We start from the raw sequence: 22,809 nt of genomic DNA on the forward strand, positions 1-22,809 counted from the left end.
TTTTCATTTCACTCTGTGATTATTATTCTGAGGCAGCAAAACGTGCTTGTCCAAGCATCTGGAATTCCACAGATCCCTGCTGGCTCGAGAGCCCAGCAGGGAGAGAGAAGCAACCAAGCTTTGCAATAAACACATTTTCGAGTTTGCAAACCTTCCACAAACTCTGAGGGAAACGTTTGGCTGTTTGCTCAAGCACACACTGCTTCAAGATGGGCTTGCAGCACAAGCCATGAACGCTGCCCATGCCAGAGGTCTCACAGGCTGTGCTGTGACCTTCCAGAGCCCAGTTTCACATTCACAGTGCTGAGGTGGTTCGGATTCACCAGTTTTGGCTGGGATGAACCAAAAGGCAGTACCAAAGCCGTGCTGGTGTGAGCCAGTCCCAGGCAGACGGAGCACTTGTGCAGCTGACACTTCCCTCCAGCACCACTGGAGGTTGGGAGGGTTGCTTTGGTGACCTGTGGCCTTTCTTTCTTCCCACCCGCCTCATTCTTTCTTTCTTTGCTATGTATGTTAATTTGGGGAAAATCGTAGCCTGGGGCAGCACACCTGACTGCTTCCCACCCCAAAATCATTTACCATGTAATGCACGGTTACATTCATTCTTCTGCCTTTATAGTTCCCTAATGAGCTTGAACTGCAATTAACAAAATGATTGTGTTCGCTTTAGTACAATGCACCTGCAAATACCAGGATGGGAAGTCATATTTAAAACACAAAAATACACTCAGTACATATTTCAGCAGAAGCCTGATATTCCAGCATGGGCTTGTGTTTTCAGCAGGTGCCAGTGGCTGCCAAATACCTTGCTTTCTAAAATACTTGAACTGGTCAGAGATGCCCTTGTATTCTCTTCCTGTCCATGCTACAATAATTTTGTGAGGAAAATAATATTAAATATTTTATTTTTCTACAGAAATTATTTCCTATTTTGCACTGAATGATTTTTGTTGGGAAAGTTCAGGTTGTACACACTGAGATCCTTTTCAACCCATTGCTAGGACTCATTTAAAACTGCTATTGATGAGAAAAAACACCTGCCAAAAGTAAATTATCAGTTATAACTTACATTATTTCATTGATATTAGAGAGCAATTTCAACAAGTATGTGACACCCGGATCTGCATACTTCAGCACATCTGCCTACACCTTTTTGATGATTTTGGGGAGAAGAAAAAAAAAAAAAGAAAAGAAGAAAACAATGTTTTGTCTTTCTCTGCTTGTTAAATAGAGCACAAAGCAAAAGTGATGTGGTGTACACAGAAACAAGAACTCACCATATTCTCATTGCTTCATCTATTGCTCTTGCTCAGTGTTTTTCTCTCTGTCAGAAAACCAGAAATACTAATGAGCCTCTGAAGCTCTTCTCCTTCAGCCTCCTGCTCACAGAGCCAGTCCAACGTCAGGTTCCATCAGGCTGTTCAGGACCTTTGCTGGCCAAGTTCAGGAAGTGAAAATTCCAAATTTTCCACTTTCCAAAGTGGAAATTTTACAAAATCTCATGGTTTAAGTGCTAAAATATTAGTGCTGTGAAGGATTTTGTCCTTCTATTCAGTCAGATTTCTCTTGCTCTAATCCATGGCAGCAGCCTCCTCTCCTCCTGCTGTGCACACCTGGGAAGAGCCTGGCTCCATCTCCTCTCCAGCCCTTGGGTCATGGCAGAGTGCTAAATCAGTCAGGGCTCTCCCTGCTGTCCCCAGCCCAGCTGCTGGCCCAGCACATCTTCCTAAGGCCTCCCCAGCTTGTCTGTGCTTCCCAAACTGGATGCAGTGCTCCAGTGGCATCCTGGTGAGTTACAGCACAGGGGAATGGCCAGGCCAGGCAATCCAGCAAGAATTGGCTTTTACTGCTGCAGAAGCCAAGCCAATGACACACTGCATGTGGGGTCCAGCAGGAGCCCCAGCTCCCCAGGTGAAGAGATGTTACCCCCACACCTGCATAAGGTGTTTCTGTGCCAGGTGGATGACCTGGCATTCATCTCCCAGCTCACTCCTCTGATGGCTCCTCTGGCCAGCTCACCAGCCACTTGTCCTGCCCTGGTGTCCCCTGTAGACTCCCTAAGGATGCTCTGTGTCTCATCAGGGCCCACCAAAGAAGATGTTGAACAGTCTCAGTCCCTCAGCAGCCTCTGATCATCCTGACTGACCCCATGAGCTCATGGTGCATTTACCTATGAGGTCTTTAATTCCTTAATGTGTGCACCACCTCCTTCCTCAAGCTCTGCTACTGTGTGTAGAGAATGAAAGTAGATCTTGCTCATGAAAACCAAGACAAAATATTGAACACTTGAACCTTTGTCCATGATTTCCATCAGCTGCCTCATTTAGCAGAGGGCCCACATCATCCTTGGTCTCCCTTGTGTTGCATGTAGAAATAACCTGCTTGCACTCCAAAAGCCTCATCAGTTTCAGCTCCAGCTGAGCTTCAACTTTCCCAAGTCTGTTCCTACATGCCCAGGCAATATTTCTGTGCTCCCCTTTGGTTGCTTGTCTCTGCTTTCACCTCCATAGTGCTCCTTTTTGCATTTGAAATCAGTCAGGAGTTCCCCGTTCAGTCAGGCTGGCCTCCTGCTATACCTGCTCAGCATCCTGAACATCAGGATGGGCTGTTCTGCTGCTTTGAGGAGGCTGTCCTTGAAGATCAAGCAACTTTCATGGGTCTCTCTGCCCTCCAGGGCAGACTCCCAGGAGATTCTGCTTACCAGTTCCTTGAACAAGCCAAAGTCCACATGCTTGAAATTTTGAGTGATTATTGTGTTACTTGCTCTTCTCACTTCCCTCAGGTTCTTAACCGGCCACTCATGACACTGCAGCCAAGTATTCCCAAAACAGTCCTTCCTTATTCAGGAGCAGCAGGTCCAGCTTCCACCAGTCAGCTTTGTCCAGCACCAGCACCAAAATGTTGTCCCTCATGTATTCCATCCATCTCCCAAATTCCTTATCCCCACCACATGCCCCTTCCAGCAGGTGTGGGGAGTTTCATGTTCTGGAAGTGTTTAGCCTATGGTCAGATAACCAGCCTTATGCATGAGTTAACAGCAGAATACTCCTACTGGGACTTCACAGGCCATATTCCTAATATTCCAATTGGGACTATTTTATACATATATCCCAATATTCCTATTGGGACTTCATAGCCAAAGTGCCTGTCATCAGAGCACGCTGTAGGATCACAGCTGGAATCCACACTGTATAAATGCAACAATCACAGCCTCTTTGAACAAGGTCCATTTTGGCAAATCCACCAGTGGAGGATCCCTGGAGTACTTGAAACAGTGTAGAAATACCAGCAATGCAACACAGAAGCGTTCACTGACAGCCAGCTCAGGTGAGCAACACTGCCTCATTTCAGGACCTGGTAAGAAGAGGCTTAACATGACCTACCTGAGTGATGAAAGCTCCAAAGCCAGACAGTCCAGAGGGCAAGGCCAGGAAATGAGTAAAAGAAGAAATATTTCTGTACCTTGTGGGCTCAGTCCCCAGCATCAGTCAGTTCCAATGACTGCCAGGGACTTCAATTCTTTTACAAATGACAGGATCTGCCAAGCTGCAGATGCATAACTTTAGGAACCTGATGCTGTGTTTTAATGAACCTGGATACTGCTGCACCTTTGTGGTTTATAAATCAGGGCACAAGTAGGTTTTCTGACCTTTAGCTGAATTCCCCCTCGTCATCATCCAGCCTCAGTCAAAGGAGAGTAAGTATGAGGCAAACCTGGCCTTCAGCATGAGCTGGAGCATGCAGTTTGCACAGGCCCTGAAAAAGGCTGGTGATGTAAAGGAGTGTGATTTGACTGTGACTCACTCCCCCTGTCAGACAGCCCTAATGACTGGCCTGGCCTGGCTCCTCAGCAGGAAGGAGCTCAGGACTTGGCCTATCCATGCACTGACTCCTGAGCCATTCTCTGGGTCACTGACCTGGGCTCTGAGCATCCTGCTCCAGGTCACCATCCTGCTCCAGGTCACCATCCCGCTCCAGGTCACCATCCCGCTCCACTGGCACCATCCCGCTCCACTGGCACCATCCTGCACCACTGGCACCATCCTGCTCCAGGTCACCATCCTGCTCCAGGTCACCATCCCGCTCCACTGGCACCATCCCGCTCCACTGGCACCATCCTGCACCACTGGCACCATCCTGCTCCAGGTCACCATCCTGCTCCAGGTCACCATCCCGCTCCACTGGCACCATCCCGCTCCACTGGCACCATCCCGCTCCACTGGCACCATCCCGCTCCAGGTCACCATCCCGCTCCAGGTCACCATCCTGCACCACTGGCACCATCCCGCTCCAGGTCACCATCCTGCTCCAGGTCACCATCCCGCTCCAGGTCACCATCCCGCTCCAGGTCACCATCCCGCTCCAGGTCACCATCCTGCTCCAGGTCACCATCCTGCTCCAGGTCACCATCCCGCTCCACTGGCACCATCCTGCACCACTGGCACCATCCTGCTCCAGGTCACCATCCTGCTCCAGGTCACCATCCTGCTCCAGGTCACCATCCCGCTCCAGGTCACCATCCCGCTCCACTGGCACCATCCTGCACCACTGGCACCATCCTGCTCCAGGTCACCATCCCGCTCCAGGTCACCATCCCGCTCCAGGTCACCATCCCGCACCACTGGCACCATCCTGCACCACTGGCACCATCCTGCTCCAGGTCACCATCCCGCTCCACTGGCACCATCCTGCACCACTGGCACCATCCTGCACCACTGGCACCATCCCGCACCACTGGCACCATCCTGCTCCAGGTCACCATCCCGCACCACTGGCACCATCCTGCACCACTGGCACCATCCTGCACCACTGGCACCATCCTGGCTCCAGGTCACCATCCCGCTCCACTGGCACCATCCTCACTGGATGATAAATGCTGGTAAATGCTCCTGAGTTTATCTCACAGCAGCCATGCAGGATGGATTTCCACCATGTCAGTGATAAGGCAATGACAGGACATTAAGAACCAGATTTTGTAAAATGGAATTTGGTCCAAGTTCCAGAGAGTTTCAATAAAGCTTTACTTTGCCTCTTGAGCTGGTTTGAGCTCACTTAGAGCTCCTGGAGTTCAGGCCATGTGAAAGTGCCAAGTTTCACACTCTTTTGCACATGAAACCATAAATCCCTCTCCAGAACCCTAGGGGCATGAGGGGGGTCGCTGCTCAAAAGGTTCATGAACTTTGATAAAATCAGGCAGATATCAGAGTTTGTAACAATGTACTAAACTAAGTTCTGTCCAAAAGTTTTTCATGGGCCAAGAGTACAAAATAGGTAATAAGAACATGAAAGTTTTGCTGAATCAGGCCACTAGAAGAAAAGTCATTGCCATATTTAGTTCTTTCTCTTTTTCAGTCAATCCATTGCATTATTTCTCCCTGGAAAATACAAATGCAGTTTTCTTTATCTAAGGTAATTTTACCTTCTGGTACAGTTCTAGCCCTAATCTTTTCCTGTTTTGTTTACTTTTGTTTCTAAACTGTGCACCTACTAAACAGAGATAAATAACCATGTTCTAGGAGGTGAGGCTACCTGAAAATGTTTAGTTGACTAATCCTAAAGCAGTTGTTATTCTGCAAAATACTCAGAGGTGATATTTGCCTGCACATACATAAAGTAATAATTTGATAGTATTTCTCACCAGCTCACTTTCAGTAAAAAAATAAATCCAAGAAATAGGAAAATCTTTGGAAATAGCAGTTACCACCCCAAATCCTTTACAACTCTTGGTTATCAATTTTCAGTGACAATTACAACCAGAATTTTCACTATCTTCTTGCAGCAAAGTTTAGAGCAAAATTTGCCATTCAATGTCCAGGATGCTCAGAACACAGAATCCAGAATAAAACAGAGAAGTAGTTACTCACCTACTCCACAAGCACATTAAAGAAACTCTGGTTTCATGGCTGCTTTGAACCCCAAATTTCAAGGGGAAAAACATATCCTGCCAGGCAGATTTGAGGGTTAGCTATGATAAGTAACAAGTTGCTCCCTTGCCAGCCTAGCATGGCTCTAACACAAAGTGGGAGTCAGATTTTCCTGCCCACAGAGCAGTGATAAAGGGCCAATGGACACAGGAGTGAAAAGGTCTCTGGTTTGATTCACACCAAAGTCACCCATGCAGCTGATTCAGGGGAAGCTGTTTAGAGCATCAGCTGTCTCCTTCTTTCATATTTAAATATGAAACCTTATTTCAACATCTATTTACCACTGACATATTGATTCATTTCCTAATGAGCAGGATCAGGTGGTCTGACAGCACGTAACACCTCAGGGTTTTGCAAGCAGTTTACACAGCCCTTTACTCACTGGGTAATGGTCAGTGAGGAACCCAAGATCCAGGGGCTTGGAAATATTTCCCTACCCTGGTAGCCATTCTTTAGGGACCAGCAGTCCCCTATGGACTCCAGGACATCCAGCACTGGGCTCTGGGAGCAGCACCAATGGTCACTGAGGACAGATTTTCACCTCCTGCCTAGCACACAAAACTGACACGACTAAAGAATAGCGAAAAAATGCAAAATCTGAAGGAACATTTAATCTCTTTGGTTAAAAAGAAAAAAATGCAACCACTTACTAATGGAATGTTAAGATTGCGTATTAAACCCACAAAAGTCAGAAAATGAAGGAATTAAAGACTCCCTTGGCTCTTTTAACCCTTCCCTCTGCCTGTGTGCATTGCAGGCTTTTCATTACACAGCACATAACAGTGGGCAAAGAGACAGAACCAAAGGTGATGGAAAGGGGGAGCAGGGCTTGTTATGGGGGCCAGAAATGGAAATGTTAATAACTACTCATTTTGTCTTGTAAAAGTTTAATGTTCAGCATTAAAGAACAACAGCATACTAAAGAAACAGCAAGATGTTGTTATGGAGCAGAATGAAATCCTGAAGAAATGAGCTGTTGCTCTCCATGAACATTTTGGTTGCAGTGGTATTTATCCCCCATGAACCAAGACAAAGGTAATGTATAACTGGTAACTGTCCCCCAGTTCCTGCCCACGTGGAATGGGCTGTTTGTCCTGCACAAAGCACCCACACCTGGATTTAAACCCCTCAACATGCTCCCCCCTCACCAGGCCTGCAAGCTCCAGAGCAGCTGCACACTTCCCAGTCCCTGCTGCACACTTCCTCCTCAGGAGCAGGGAAATATTATTATCCTGGCTTTCCAAATGAGAATCCTAGGCACAGAGAGATTAAAGCCGAGCATTTCAAAGCATCCCAGTTAATTAAAATGACTGGAAAATGGGTGTCCAAATTGTTTAGATACCTTTGAAGTCTCAGAATAATTATATTGCTCAAGGTCACACAGGGAGTTTATGACTGACCCACAACTTGAACCCAGATTTCCAGCGTCCCACTCCAGCACCTTAATCACAAAGCCATCTTTGCTTTCCAATTTAATACTGGCCAGACCTGGTCCTCATGCAAACTGGTTACCAAGGGATGAAACCTGTCATTATGCCATATAATGGAGCTATCTATCTCTACCCTATAGGATATACAGCAGTGCATTTAGGCATCTCCAAATTCTTTAAGGTACATATCATTACAAAACACTTAGGGAGGCAGGAAGAGCTATTGGGGAATTAGCACACAGGGACAGCAAGGGACTTTTCCAGCTCCAGCTCCACAGCTGAGTAGTTTGCTGCCTCTCCTGTCCTTGGTCTGGAGGCCCCACTACTACACTCCTCTTTTTCTTGATGTTGTATTTGACTAGCAGCATTTCCTGTTAAGTTTTACCCCCAAAAGCCTTTCCTCATTGCTGTCAGCCTGCCTCTAAATTCCACTACTTTTCATGACCTGGTCCACTTGACACTGCAGCACCAGTGATGCTGTTTCTTGCCATCAGACTGCAGCACGAAATAAACCCCCAAAGTTATTCAGAGCAGCACAGAGTCTTCAGCAAAAGAGGATAATGGTGGAGGAGTCTTGTCCCAAAGGAAAAACTCACAAAGGACCTGTGGGAGAGAGTTCCACAGCGTAGAGTTTCTGTGCAGCACTGCCAGACATTGCACTGAATGACACCACACTCTTGCTCTGGGGTCCTTGGTGAGGGCTGTACTTCACAAACCAGTTTTGACATCCATTAAAAACCTTGATCCCAATTTCACCTGAGCATCCACTCCAATTGCATTAGGAGCTGCAAGCCAGAAAGCTGCATTTTCCAAATGCTGATTCCCATCCTTGCTATGAACAGATGCAGACACAAAGCAAAACCTCCCAGATAGGATTTGGTCTGGGCTTCTCCCTAGACACACCAACACCCTCCAGGATGTGGAATGCAGTGGAAAACAGACCAACATAAAACAGTACACACACACATCCCTACCATGCTGACTTGTTAGCAGGGAGGTTGCTAATTCCCCATGCTAAGAACAACCTTAGGAGAGAACATGAATTATGCGTCTCATTCTGAGTGCATCAAAGAGCAGACAGCCTTTTTAAAGGAGTCAAGATCACCTCAGCTGTGCTTTTGTTATCTAGACCAAGGTTAAGGATTTGGCCTTGGGCTAACAATTGGCTCAGAAAACCAGGATCATGTAATGAGAGTTCCAGGAAGAGAGAAAAGCCAAAGCTTGGTAAAGGCACACTCTTCAAAGTGTCCCAGTACTTGACCTTCTTTTTTTCCCTTCCCTTCCCCCTGAGATGCATGAGGTAAAGAAGAGAGGAATGGAGCCTGACACCCTGAAGGAAGTACTCCCATTGAGAGGAGCTGCAAGGACCTTCCCAGATTCTCCCCAGACACTCAGGCTCACAGGGGAAGGCCTGACAGACTTTGCTCAGCACTGAGATGGCAAAGCAGGCAGTAACCCCTGAGCGGCTCAGGGCTCAAGAAGAGACAGCTCTTCAAAAGGGCAACACTGTGATTATTTTCTTTGCTATGAAACAAAAATTAAGCTGCTTCTATTTGAAAATTAAATGCAACCCTCAAAAACAGGCTCAGACCCTCCAGCAGGCCTGAGCTGCAATAGCCATCTGCCAGCAGCATGGCCTGCTGGGTTATAGGGGGCTCCCTGCAAAATACTCCATTTTTAAAAAATGTATTTTTGTTGGCTGGGGTTTTTTTCTCAGAACCTGCACACAGCAGAGTCACAGGCCATTTTCTCCATTTTTGCTGCTCACAAAAGGCAGAAGGCTCCACCCAGCACCATTTTCCCAGAGCTTGGTCCCTCTCTGCAAGGAGCTGGCCGTGGGCACGCACCAGTAACCCAGCAGGTGTGCAGGAGCTCTCTCTAAATGACTCTGCCCTCTAGGGTACATTTAGGTTATATTTTCAAAGATGAAAATCTTTTCATCTACAAACCTGGGAGACTTCTTTGCCCAACACGACAAGAAGCAGTTAACCATTAACTATTTCTAAAACAAAAAATAACACAAAAGGGGGAAAAAAAAATCACCAGACCAGGAAATATGAATCAGTTAGTCTTTGATCCTCCCCTCAGTAATAACATCTAGAGAACTTGGGTTGCTGCTAATCCTAAACAACTGAAATGTTGATGGACTTTAAAAGTACTAGTGGTTAAGCAAAGGAGAATTTCAATTCCATTCCCTTCTGATCTTTGAGTCTCAAGGTGCCATTCTGAGGCCTCTCCCCAGAGAATGTGGGGAAATTTTCTTTTTAAGAATCTCAGGCTCCATGGTGTCCTCATGAGATGGCAGCAAGGGAAGAGTCAAAGTAATCCTGCTGTAAGTCTGGACACTGAGAGCAGTAAAATGACAACATATTTGTCATTTGAACAACAGGAATAAAAGAGTAACAATACCAGGGTTTGCAGAACAAAACCACTCATTTTTTTCACTTAAAGCTATTAGGTCCACCTTTCATTAACAGTGCCAGGGCTAGGAAAAAAATATTTCATGTGCATTAGGACTTGGTCCAATAGCAATAGACTGTGACATCAAAAGTGCCTTCATTCTACCATTATGATGTCAACTAGAAAATTAGGATTCTTCATGAAAATGGCTAAAAAAATCTGGACTCAAAGTGAGGGATTGCTTTTCAGTAAAAGGTTTTTTCATTCAAAGGAAGAGAGAAAATACAAGCAGGAGAAAAAGTTGTGTTAGAACCACCCTTAAAATAGAACCATTTAACACAACAAGCCAGAGTGATGCTTATAGGAAATAATACAAACCCTGTCTCTCTTCCTAACTCCTAAGGAGTCAATAACTCCCTTGGTCTATGAAGTCCCTCATGAAGTTATCAACAAATCCTGAGAAAAAATGCAAAGTTCAAGTTTATCAAGGATTGAATCATTGTTTGTGGCTGTAAAGCAGAGGCAGCCACAGGCAGATAGCCCTTCTCCCTTCCTCCTCCCATCTCCACTGGCCTTGCAATTAAGCTTCAATATGCCTGGGAGTAGATTATTGATGTGGAAACAGCCATTTCCATCAGCCGCAGACATTCTATACTTTTGAAGTCTGTGGTTACAGAGTCATTATTCCATACAACGCTTTCCCATCACTAGGGTGTGCAGGATGCCATAAAAAGTGGTTTGTGCAAGTTCCAAGCTACAGCAGTTATGTCAATGGTTACCTTAAATACATTCTTTTTTTTACATGGTCACCCTGCCTCCTGAGGAGTTGCTCTCATAAAAACAACTGGATTGTCTGAGAACCAGCTCAGTAGAGCTCTGCTGATTTGCAGATCTGGTTGATAATTCCATCTTTTAATCTGCGTACTGTTTCCAGGAAGATGATGATGATAGTAATAATAGCAGTAGTAGTAGCAATAAAAAATAATAATTTGCTTCTGTTTGCAGTGAAACACTGCTGGAGCTGAAGGCTTTGTTTTAATGAGACACACTGAATGAAACAGTGTCCTGCAGTGCAAGAAGTACATGTCAGCCCTGGCATTAGGAGCCAAGCTACAATACCCATAATTTTCTTGGTGATCTCCCAGAAAAACCTTCTTAATTTAATCTCTAATGGGATTATCAGCCTCATTAAATTGTAAACCTTCCTCAGTCCAGCTGTTGTGGGAACCTGAACTTTCATAACATTATCAATTTGCTGCTCTGCTCTCTCTACCTGAAGTCTCCTTTGAAGCTTTTAACACTTCCCTACCTCCCCAAAGAAATTTTTCAAACTAACCCTACTGATCTACTCCCTTCCACTGCAGACCTTGCCCAGGGGCTCTGGACTAATTTCTGTGGAGGCAGCCAAGCATATTTTGCAGAAGGCCCTGCAAGAACCAGCTGTGAAGAGCAAAGCCACCTCTCCTGAGCCAAGAACCAGGCTGCCAGGTACTGACAGGAGGTACTCCTAAAGTCAGATTCCTGCTGAAGGCTGGGACAAAGTCCTCTCTGCAAAGGACACAGAACCAGGACAAAGGCAGTGTAGCTGCTTTTCTAAGTGACCATTCCACAGGGCTCATGGACAGAAGGCTGCTAAATCCTGGAGGGCACTGACAGGTGACAGGATTCCGAAAAAAGGAAACTCCACCTTAGGAAGCCATTAAATGTTTGCTGCAGGCAAGGCTCTCAGGAATACAGGTAATGAAGGATTGGAGAGACAGGAGAGTAATAATCTTAAAATACTTTTGGAACTCTTTTTGTGCCTAAGCAAGGCAAAAGCAGTAACCATATGTGTGCCTGCTTTCTCACACACCTGTAAAACCTCTTTGGAGAAATAAACAAAAAAAAAAAAAATTGGAGTACAGCAAAGTCATATTCTGACGGAGCTGGGATTCTTTTCCTTGTACACAGTAGTCTAACAAAACAAACCACTGTTGCTTGTATCCAACACCCTCCCTACTGCACTAACATGTACAATCCAAGTGTCCTTCTGAACCCAGCTTCTTGCTCCCTTCCTATGTAACTAAAAAACAAAGTGGTCTGTGCCTGTAGCAATCTTTAAAAAAGCATTTCATGCCTTTGGCTTTTTTGTTATTATTTTCAGCAGCTTAAGTCAACTGGAAACAAGATTTGTGGTTCTCCTGTTTTAAGATCACATATCGAGTTCTCATAGCAGCAGTCTGCCCTCCCAAAAGGGCTTGCCTTGATATAAAGGAGAAACTAAACATTCCATATCCATAATTAGATAAATAATACTTCAGGCAAGATATGGCACCTTTAAAAGTGCCTTTTCAGGCTTGGATTTTACTCTGCTTGTTACTATAGAAACCATCTAGCAACCAGAATCTAACACAGACTCCACCCAAAACAGAGAAAAACAATATAGACAGAGTAGGTTTTTCTGCCCCCTTTTTTTTCTCCCTTTTACCCACCCCCCCCCTCCACTTTTTTCTATTTTTGAAAGGTAGGTGAATGCTAAGGAAAAGTATCTTACTGTGCAAAGGATAGGAGCATTTTGCATGCAGCTGAAACAGTAAAGCTCTGATTACAGATGGCAGCAATGAAAGCAGCAATGAGTAATGAGCAATGAGAAATGCGTAATGCGGGATGAGGATATAATTTCCACACATCGGCTAAAGAAAGGTTTACACTCTTAAGCAATAAAAACAAACCATTAAGCCAGACCTGCACTGTCAGGAAGTATAAAACAGTTCTTGAAACTCTGCAGTTACTATACAAAAGCTTTTGTTTCATAAACTTTTGTTTCCTGATCTTCATAAAACATTAACATCAAGCTGCCATATGGCAATTAGCTGCCTCCTGAAATCAATAAACCCCCCCAAAAATCAACAACTGAGGAATAACCATTCAATGAAATAGCTCAATAATTATCCTCTCCTAATAGCGTAGCAAAGTGGGTCTGATACAAAGCCAGTGTGGATGAGCTCCTCCTCCACAGCTGAGAGTACAACAAATCACGTTCCTGTCTGAGCCTCAGGGGTGGGGTGTGAGCCTCACCTGCCTGGCGGGGAGCAGGGATGTGGCCCCCCAAACCCTGCAGGGGCAGGGAAGGGGTCCCCAGCTGGCTGTGGTGAGCCCAGGGGAGCCAGCAGAGCAGCCCCTGCTCGCTGGCCATGGCCAATGCTCTCGGGAGAGCTTACCTCCACTGAAGATCCTCCTCTACATCCTGCTGACCTCAGAAGTCCAACTGAATTTTGCGCAAAAATTATCAAGCCACTCGACAAAGCTGCTACTGAGTCTCAAAAGGACAAGGAGACATGCTGATCACATTTGTGTTTAGAGAGATGCTTATCTGAAATGCACAAAGGGTGACATTATCTATCACAATCTCTGCCTATATAGATCATATAAGTGCCTAGAAGCAAAATGTTTAGGAGCTATAGGGTAACAAAGGCAGTTTTGCCTTCAAAATATTTTGCTTTTTCTCCTCTTAAGAGGAAAAAAAGCTCTTTTCTCCTTGTAGAGCACTATAATACTAATAAGTACTAAAGAACTAAAGTAAGCACTAGTGTGCTGTGCTAACAGCATACCTTTGGTATTTAGCATTATTTAGCAGTCATTACCACTTTCAAAAGATGCCAGAAAGCCCAAACCTTTCAGAAAGGCTGTCTGATCATCAACTCTATCTAAAAGACTTCAGGCACCCAACTGATCTCTAGGAGAGCTTCCTACTACGCATTTGTGAAAGTTTGTTCTGTTCCTTTTACATTAAGTCCTAGACAAAGCCTTTAGTACAGCACTCTCACGCCTCCAACCTAGAGAGTGAGGTGAAGGTTAAGGCTTTAAAGGTACATTACAAAACCACTTCTGCAGAAATTTATTGACGTGCTGGGCTTGACACCTGCATATTTCCTCCTCAAAATCAGTATGGAACTGATGATTCTGTGGCTAACACTAAGCAGTTACAGAAATGCTTACAAGAGTGGGTCTTAGCAAGTTTGCAGCGATCCACTGGGCTCCCAGTGCATTTGACTGAGGATGCAATTCCTTGTCGAGCACCAGGAGGTTTGCCTGTGCAAGGAATGTGGCACCGTGCCACGAGCCAGCTCCTGCTCATGCAGAGACAAGTGCTGTAGCCAATTTTTTGGCAACAAAATGAGCATCAATGAGTTCTCGTGCCTTACAGGAGAAGTAAAGCAGTCACCACTTTGTAAAGAGCCTCCCTCAGTCTGGTCACACGTGAAAGAGCTGTGAGACTTCAGCTTTACAGCACTGGAGCTGAGGGTCTGGTTAGAAGTGCTGTGGGTTCTTTACAATTTCACAGGGTTGGGATCACACCTTTCATGCTCATCATTAAATTTTCAGCACTTGTCAGCTTCCTCAAGCTTAGGTTTTACAGTACAGTAACACAGCTCTGACTTGACTGCACAACCACACATCACAAACACCACATCCTTGCTGAACCTCCACTGCAGCCCTGACAACCTTGCCAAAGCAACACCACAAACTCGTCCGGCACCGGGAGAGCTGGCAAGAAGCGAAAGGCAAACCAAACTCCTGCACATGTGATACTCCATCCCTAAAAACATCAGCCACCAAAACAGCACCAGTGTTTTGAAAAAGCACCTGGAGATGCCCACCCAGCCAGCCCACAGCTGCTATGTAGTATCAGCACGACCAACATCAGGCTACCTCTCAAAATTAAGCAGAGCCCAACTGCAGAGTGGTGGATTGTTCTCTGACAGCTGCTAAAACCACTGCTGGTACAAAGAAATACATCAGCTTTATCTCACCACAGAGCCTTACAGCCCAAGAGATTTTTAAGCTCACAAGAAAAACACCAGAAGTAGCCAACAGGTAATTAGTTCTTCTCTCCTATCATCTGCTTTTTGTGATGAACAGCAGTAAAGGATTGCTCTACAAGAGGACCTGTAAGACATCACCAGGTTGGCCTTTCTCATCAACCCATCTAGTCAGTACCATTGCTGCAATCCAGATGATTTTGGTAACAAAAGGAGGACAGGGCCAGGACAAAAAAAGAGGAGTTCATTAACAAAACATCAGGAGGCCCAAATCAGAGATTCCCACAGCTGACTTAGAGAGATCCCTACAGGGCCCGTGGCACACATGGCTTCAGGAAGTGTAGCCACAGTTCACCAAGTGCAGAACTGGACCCACAACAGAGCTCGAGGGGACGACCCAGAAGCTGATTTAAGCTCCTTTCTGCTCTCCTGTTCCAGCACAACTTTCACACAACACCCCCAGGCTCTGCCTGCCACACCAGGTGTGGGACATGCAACAGGCACAATCAGGATCAGCTTTAATGCTCTGTTTGCCTACTGCAAATCCCGCTTTGCCCCTTACATTTAAAAACCAGTACGATGATGCAAGCACAAGTTGTGATGACTGCACAAGTGAACCACTTTTTCTTACAGACTGGACTTCTCAGAAAGAAATATCAGAATTCTATGGTTTATTATCCGAAATAGATTTAAACATTTGGGAAGAAAAAAAAAAATGGTTTCCAACACAAAACCCTGGAAATGAAGAGAGGCTAATCTGCCAAACAGCAAAACCATCAGCTGAGGTTAGAGAGGAGGCTGCATATGACAACAGCTTGCTGCATGTAGGGCAAAAATTGCAGATTAATTTCACTGTAACACTCCACAGAAGTGAGCTCTCATCTGAGGTGAGGAAGTGAGGAAGTATGCAAGGCTTTTCCAACTGTTAAAGACAAGGGCCGGTACAAATTAGGTAAGTATTCCTCTTTAGCATAGATAATCACAAAAAAAAAAGGTGACATTTTAGTTTTTATTATTTCATATTTGGCCAGGACTTTTAAAGGAAGGACTTTTAAAGGAAACATCAAACATTCACTTTTCTGTAGGTCTAGAAAGGATTTAGTCTTCCCCCACCCCCACCTCCCATAGGATTTCTATTGGCCCTTATATTCACACTGCAAATTAGTTGGGAATAGCAGTATTTATACTAGATCAGCAATGTCTGGTTCTTATCCAAATGTTCCACCTAAAGAGGATGCCAGTTCTCATGGATTGGACAGCCCACCCTGCAGCATTCCTGAGAATTGTACAATATAATCTTGAAAGTCAGCAGAGTGGATTATCCACTTTTTTCTGGACTTGAACTTGTGACCTTAACAGTAGCACAGCAGAAAGCAAATGTGCTATGCACTTTGCCATAGTAACCTTCCATGTATTCTTTTCAACTTAAATACACACAATTGAAACAGCTACAATTTTGGAAAATTATGTACAAACCCTATATTTTTTTCTTTTTTGATTACATATAAATACAAATTAGCTATTCTTCTAAAAAGTGGTTATAATAGTAAATAAATACAAAATAAGAATCTGACCATTATACTTCATGTGCTGGGGTTAAACCCATATAAAATGTACAACTAAAATACATTTAAAATCTTTAAAGGAATATTTCTCTGATTAAAATATTTGTTTTCCCAACTTTTTCGTAGACATAAATATATTTTCAAAATAGTTGTGTTTTTTTTCTTTCCATTTCATTACATAAATAAAGTCTTCATTGGGAAATATTAAAGTGTCAGCTATTTTTTTTTTTTTTGCATTTGTCTAATATATTTGCTGTGTTAGCGGCACCCACAACCCTCCACAACCATATCTTGATAGTTCTTTAATACAACTTTTTCATTTTCATCAAGGTAGAGCATGGAAATAGCACTCAGTTCTGTCGGCACACAGCAAGCCTTGGGGATTTTGGAATTCACTGAATTGACCAAAGTCTGAACAATGGCATGGTTTGTTGAGTTTAGGTGATCTGCCAGTGGGAAGGGACATTCCCCGTGGCAGTAAAAGGCACTATACCCCGGCGGGGCCACAATCCAGTCATTCCACCCCACATCATTGAAGTCCACATACAACGGGTGCCTTTTGCAACTGTATTTGTGGCGTTTACGCTGTTTGTGTTTCGCTTGACGCTTTTCTCTTTTATGGAGCGGGTGTCCCTTGCCATCATGCCCAAACGTCACTAACAATGGCCTGAGCTGAGACCAGCTATCTTCGTCCTGATGTAAAGACCTGCTAATCCTAACGTGCCTCTTGGAGGCACTGTTCTCTTTGTCCAAGTGAACCACCTCTACCACAAACCCATGATTAGGTTGTCCATGTGCAATCCACCTCAAAACAGCTGGCGTTACATCAAAACTTTCCCATTTACTTGCATTATGATGCACCAACCTGGTGTCCAAAAGTCTTGTGACAGGGTCCTTAGAGGTGGCTGTGGCTGGCTTTATAATTTCATAAATATTAATACGGTGATGGTAGCTGCTGTTGTTCTCAAAGGCTCCGTGCACCTGTTTCCGAAAAATCTGGAGTTCAGCGGAGGTGATAGATTCCTCACTAGGGATGGAAGTTAAATTAAAGAAGAAACGCCGTGCTGTTTTCCCACTCGTTTCCGGCAGTTCTTCCAAAACTTCTAATTTGATTAAACAGGGAAAATAAAAAAAGAAAAAAAGGAAAAAATCAGAAACTGAGACAAACAATCAAATCCCTTAGGACTGTCTGCTGATGGGAGCTTTCAAATGACAGCTATCATATGTGACACACAAGACCTGAAAGACTTTCAGGCAGAAAATACTGTGTCCCCTGTTTGGTTGTTTGTGCAAGCATGTATAGCATGAAGTTAAAAATGCTTCATTCATTGTTACACATTGGATTGGATCTTGGTGGCCTTTGCCTTCCAGGTAGTTATCATTAGAAGCAAGAAGTATACAGAATTAATTTGGACTTCGAAGACACGAATGAAAAACTCAAGCGCCAGGGAATTATTAAAACTGATGGAGGACTTTGGATAACTGTTGCATTTCTATTTTTTTTCTAAGAATACAGCTCTAACAGCAAACCCTTAAACTCCATTCTGAAAAACATTACTCTGCAATTTAGGTGACCTAAAAATCTTAATGTATGAATTCTTGTGTGTTTAATCACACACAAATCACGTATCAGCATCCATAATGGTACTTTACATAGCACGCCCCAGTATTTACCCAAAAGGGCCATAAAGAGCAGCAGAAAGATTCAACTGCTGAAATAGGGTTGGATGGAAAATGGATAATGAAACAAAGTCACCTCCAAACAAGAAGTTTATAAAACCACCGAAACCAAACATTCAAGGAGTCACTAAACTCTGGGCCATTCCCACCTTTGAGTAACAAGAGAATGGAGCTTCAGAAGGAGTACAATATACCTACCTACAATATACCTAGCTAAGTACATTATTGCTACAGACATTAAGAAGTTAAGTATTTCCCAAAATAAAACTCTCTTATGGTTTTTAACTTTGGTGCTAAACACACTGAAGGGAAAAAAAATACCTTCTAAGGGGGAGCCAAACCTGCTATTAGCAAGTCTTAGTGGTGTAACCATTCCCCTTTGAATCCAGTACAAATTTTTGTATAAGGTAAATCTCAGCCTTTTGGTATTTCAGGACCAGACCAGTATTTGCTAATATGCAAATATTTTTGAATGGTCACAAGACAAACTTCTGCTCTCAAGAAATCACTAATGCAGTGAGAAGTCAGTGAAAAAATGGGAGTCACACTGATTTTCTAACAAAATTTTTAAAAATTACAACGCTGATTTTCTAACAGAATCTGCTTTTGCTGTAATTGTATGATGACTTCAAACTACAGATTTTTACATTTGCCTAAAGCTTATCAACTTTGCCCTTTTAACTCCTCTCTCACTCAGCCCCTTGCCGACAGTCCTTGGGTTTAACATGAATGACCCACGTGCTGGCTTTTCCCCATTAGCTGCCAGGTTTTTACTTCCCATGTAGGGAAAGGTGGATGAGGAGAGGTTAGATTGCACCATTCATCTTCCTCACGATAAGGCTTTCCGCTAAACAGCACGTCCACCTCTCAGAGGCCGCCGCCTTTGAGAAACTTAAAAACTAATTAATATCTTTTCTTGACACAGCTTCACTGTAAAAGCAGCGGGAAAATGAATTTTCATTACTTTAGCAGCGGGGCCACTGCATGGCAGCACCGGAGAGCCGCAGCCAGGAGCAATTACAACCTGGGGAAACCTTCCCAAAACAAGCACGTGAGCGACACGCGCCCTACGGGCCCGGGAAATGCCACAGCCGCTGCCTCGGCCACGGGGGCCGGGAAACGCCCCCGGCTGCGGAGCGAGGGTCTGCCCCCGAGAACCGCTGCCTCGGGGGGCTGCCAGCGGGGAGGTGCCGCAAGGAGTTGCTGGAGGCCTCGCAGGTGAGAGCCAAGCGCGGCCACGGGGCTTCGGTGAGCCCGGGCGGGTCGGGCTGCAGCGCTCCTCGACGGCAGCCCCCAGGATGTCGCGGCTGATTGTTTCACTGATCTCTCACGGGGATTAGACAGGGATTAGAAACCTCCGCAGCGGCCCGGCTCAGCCGCGCGTTAGGGAGCCTTCCCCGCTTGCTAGCCTCGCAGGACAGCAGCGACCTGTGTGAACGCTTAACGCGGAGTCGCGCTGGTTTAGCGGGAAAATTCAATAAACCGGGAGCGGCCCGGCGGACGGAGAGCGGGAAGAAGGGAGCTGGCAGAGCAAGAGCTCCGCGGCAGAGCCCGTCGGGCAGCGCACCCGGCCGGGAGATGCGCTGCGCGAACCCCGCGGTACCGGCGGCAGGAATCCGCCCCCCGCTCCTCCTCCGGCCCTGCCCTCCCCTCCGCTCCCGCAGCCCGCGGAGCCCCCGCCCGCCCGTACCTTCGTGGTGGAAGCTGCGGACGGTGTTGGCGCGGCTGGCCGCCCGCTCCAGCGGGAAGCCCAGCGCCGCCGGCTGCCCCAGCTGCTGCCCCGCGTGCAGGCGGTAGAGGTCCAGCATGTAGGGCGGGATGACGACGTCCTTGCCGGGGCTGGGCCGCCGCTTCAGCCCGAACATGTGGAGCAGGCGCAGCTCGAACTCGCTGAGCAGGTCCTCGGGGCGCTGCGCGGCCGAGGCGGCGCGGCCCGGCTCGCTGAAGCGCCGCCGACCCACCTCCGGCATGAGCCCGGCCGCGCCGCCCAGCAGCGCCTGGCAGAGCAGCAGCGCCAGGAGCGAGCGGGTCACGGCAACCATGATCAACCTGCGCGGAGGAGGAGGCGATGGGAGCCAGTCAGCGCGGACACCGCGCCGGGGGAGTGGGGGGGGGACGGGCGGGGACGGTCCGCAGGTGGGACCCACCCCAGCACCGGGCCATGGCCGGCGGAGCCCCCGCCGCGGACCGGCCGGCGGAGCCCCCCGAGGGGCCGCTTCAGGTGCGCAGCGGCACCGAAATCCCCGTGGCAGGAGATCAAAGGGAGCGAGGCGGGACGGGGGAGCGGAGCGGGGCGCTCCGCAACAAAGGAGCGCGGAGGTGAAGGGGAGGAGGGGACGCGGCCGGGGGCACCGCCGGGGCCGGGGCGCAGGTGTGCGCCGGGCCGGGCCTCCCGCCGCCGCGGCCGGCACCGCTCCCCGGGAAGGGAAAGGGAGGTGCTGCTTTTGCCCAGCAAAGCCAGCTCCCCTCTGCGCTCCCGTCCCGACCCCCGGGCTTCCCCCCACACGCCCCGCTGAGCCGAGCCGCGGGGGCTCGGGGCCGGCTCCGCTTCCCCCGCGGCGGGGCAGCCGCTTCCCTCAGCGGAGGGAAAAGGAGAGTTGCTTTCCCTTAGCGGAGTGGAAGAAGGGGAAGGAGGAAAGTACATATCCTGCTACGTCCTTAGCCAAACCCACAGGATGACATTCTCCCCCGTGAAACTTTGGGCTGGATTATTATAGCAGTAATAATCGTTATGATTAGTGTCCCGTCCCCCCTCTCTCTTCCAGAGCGCTAGCACCTCCGCCGTGGCCCACGGAGTCATCCTGCAGAGAAGGCTTTCAGCGGATCTGCGACCGCCGGAGCTATACCTGTGTGCAGCAGCAGGGGTTGTGTCTGCAGGAGGGTGTTCTGCTCTCGGGGTGTTTTTCCCGCATCACTTGGTGTTACTCCAAACTTCGCTGCTGCTCCTCTACAGCTGCCGAGCAGAAAATAGAAGTTCCCTGAAGTGCAGTCCGCCTCGGAAACATACTTTTAGCAGCTGGTTGAGGAGGCAGAAGGCAAGTCCCAGCCAGGGAAAAAGCTTCTCCCTTTTAAAAGCAGCGATCGTGAAGTTGCTTCTTCTTCTTCCTCCTCCTCGCGTGTGTGTGCCTGCCCGTGAATGGGTCCCTACGTGTCTACGGAGTTAAAAGGCTCCTTTTCAAAAATGTCCTTTGCATCACGCTCATCAGACAGATGGACATTTACCGAGACTCCAGCAGCAACATCAAGATGAAGCTTGACTTGTCTCCGCTCCCTTAAAAAAGAAAGGAAAAAGGAGGGAGGAGGGTAAATAAAAGAGGAAAAAAAAAAAAAAAAGGGGTGGGGAGCCGCCCGCCGCCGTCCCGCGTGGAGCGGCCGCGCTAGGGCACCGCGCCGGGCTCCCCGCCGGCCCCGCACCGCACCATGGCCGGGGGTGGCCGCCCGCCGCCGCCGCCGGGGCTTTTTGTTGCGCGGCGATGTCACGACCCCGGAGGCTCGGGGGCCCGCGCCAATCACAGCCGCCCTGTGGGAGCGGGCTGCGGCCCCGCACGGCTTTTAAAGGAGACGCCGCCTCCCTCCCTCGCTCCTTCCCTCCCTCCTCCCTCGCCCGCTCCCTCCCTCGCCGCGGCTGCCGCCCGCGCCCGGGTCGCAGTGCCGCCGGGGCGAGGGATGGGGCGGGCGGCTGTCCCGTTAAACTCTGCTACCGGCGGCTGATCCGATGCGGGGAGACCCTTGGCCCGCCCGGTCCCGCTCCGGGCGGCAGTGGCGGAGCGGGACCGGGCCGGGTCGAACAATGACCCATTGTACAGCCCGAGCGCTCCGCCGCCGCAAATCGGATTAACGCCGTGCCCCGGACTGGCGGGGTGGTAAGGTGCGAAGGTCACGTAAGGTACCGGGAGAATCCCGGTGCTTTAGAACTACTTAAAAAATACATATGTGTACTTAGTTACTTTCCTCCCCCCACCAGAGCGTGGAGCTCGCTGCCCGAGCCGGGGGAGAGGGCTGGAAATCTGGGGGTTTCCTCGCTCTCCTCTCCGAAAGAGAAGCGCCCGGACTCGGGAGATGTCTCCTCCCGCAGCGCTGCCGCGGCGCATCCGATGCGGGCTCAGCCCCGTGCGGGCGGCGGAGGGGTTGGGCCGGGTGGTTTTTTTTAAGATGTGGCTGCCCTCCAGTGGTGGAACGGCGGCGGATCGCCCGGCCCCGAACGGCGGCCCCGCACCTGCCCCGGGGCTGAGCCGCGCTCCCCGCGGGGCCGGGGCTCCCCGGGCTGCAGCCTCGACCGCTGTGACATCGCCCAGGGAGCAGGACAGCGGTGGCACGGGTGGAGAAGGCGGGTCCGTGCTCAGCGCCATTGTGCTCCCAGTCCCAACTGCATCCCTCGATCCCTTTCCTGACGCTGGCAAATCTCCTGATACAACGAGTAACTCGCGAGCAGGGCTGTGTCCTTTGCCCCATCTCTTGTTTGTCTGCCTGGGCTCTGCGGTAGGGCCAGGCCCTTGCATAGGTATGTGACACCTAGCAATTTAGGGTCCTCATCAAAGCCAAAGCCATCGGCACACCATCATTAGCCGGGGTCCTGCTGCCTTCCCGGCAAGGCAAGTGCTCTGTGCTCCACCTCCTCTTCCCAATATCTCTCAGGGGCTTCATTTGCAAAAGGCACAGCCAGCCTGTGACACCTTGAATTACTGTGGAGGAGGACTGAAAGCAATAACAACTGAGACAGCTCCATTACCAGCTCCTCCTTTGGGAGCGGCCTTTCCCCTCCATCTCACTACTTAGTGTAGCAAGAACACCGATTTGAGACAGGAATTCAGCACATTTGGGCTGGAATAATTCCTCCTGCGGACCCTCTTCCCTTGGCTTCCCTATCACGACTCCAGCCATTCCCTTGAAACGTCCCTGCAGGATGAGGAGCTCACCCAGGGAGGTACACAGCAGCAAAACAAACCACCCCAGAACTGCAGCAGAGTAATTAAAGAGCTGCTAAAGCTCCTCCATGCCAGCAGCTCCC

The 22,809-nt window shown here is 48.0% G+C and overlaps 1 protein-coding gene across 4 annotated transcripts in view; it reads right to left on the reverse strand.

Moving 5' to 3' along the window:
• The window catches only part of BMP2 (bone morphogenetic protein 2), a 200,569-nt gene that overhangs the window by 86,157 nt on the left and 91,603 nt on the right, over positions 1 to 22,809 (reverse strand). For 2 of the 4 annotated variants that reach the window (XR_010783296.1, XR_010783295.1), the window contains exons 2-4: positions 20,648 to 21,072; positions 19,492 to 19,850; positions 16,987 to 17,224 (exon numbers count right to left, since the gene is read on the reverse strand). Coding sequence is in view for 2 of the 4 variants with exons in the window: in XM_066546021.1 (XP_066402118.1) it covers positions 16,380 to 17,224; positions 19,492 to 19,843 (1,197 nt within the window). In the remaining 2 variants the exon portion in view is untranslated. Of the gene's footprint in view, positions 1 to 15,551; positions 17,225 to 19,491; positions 19,851 to 20,647; positions 21,073 to 22,809 lie in introns of those variants that run through there. The other 2 variants (XM_066546021.1, XM_066546020.1) reach the window with 1 other exon arrangement.

Source organism: Molothrus aeneus, chromosome 3 (assembly GCF_037042795.1).
Source record: "Molothrus aeneus isolate 106 chromosome 3, BPBGC_Maene_1.0, whole genome shotgun sequence".
Classification (NCBI taxonomy): domain Eukaryota; kingdom Metazoa; phylum Chordata; class Aves; order Passeriformes; family Icteridae; genus Molothrus; species Molothrus aeneus.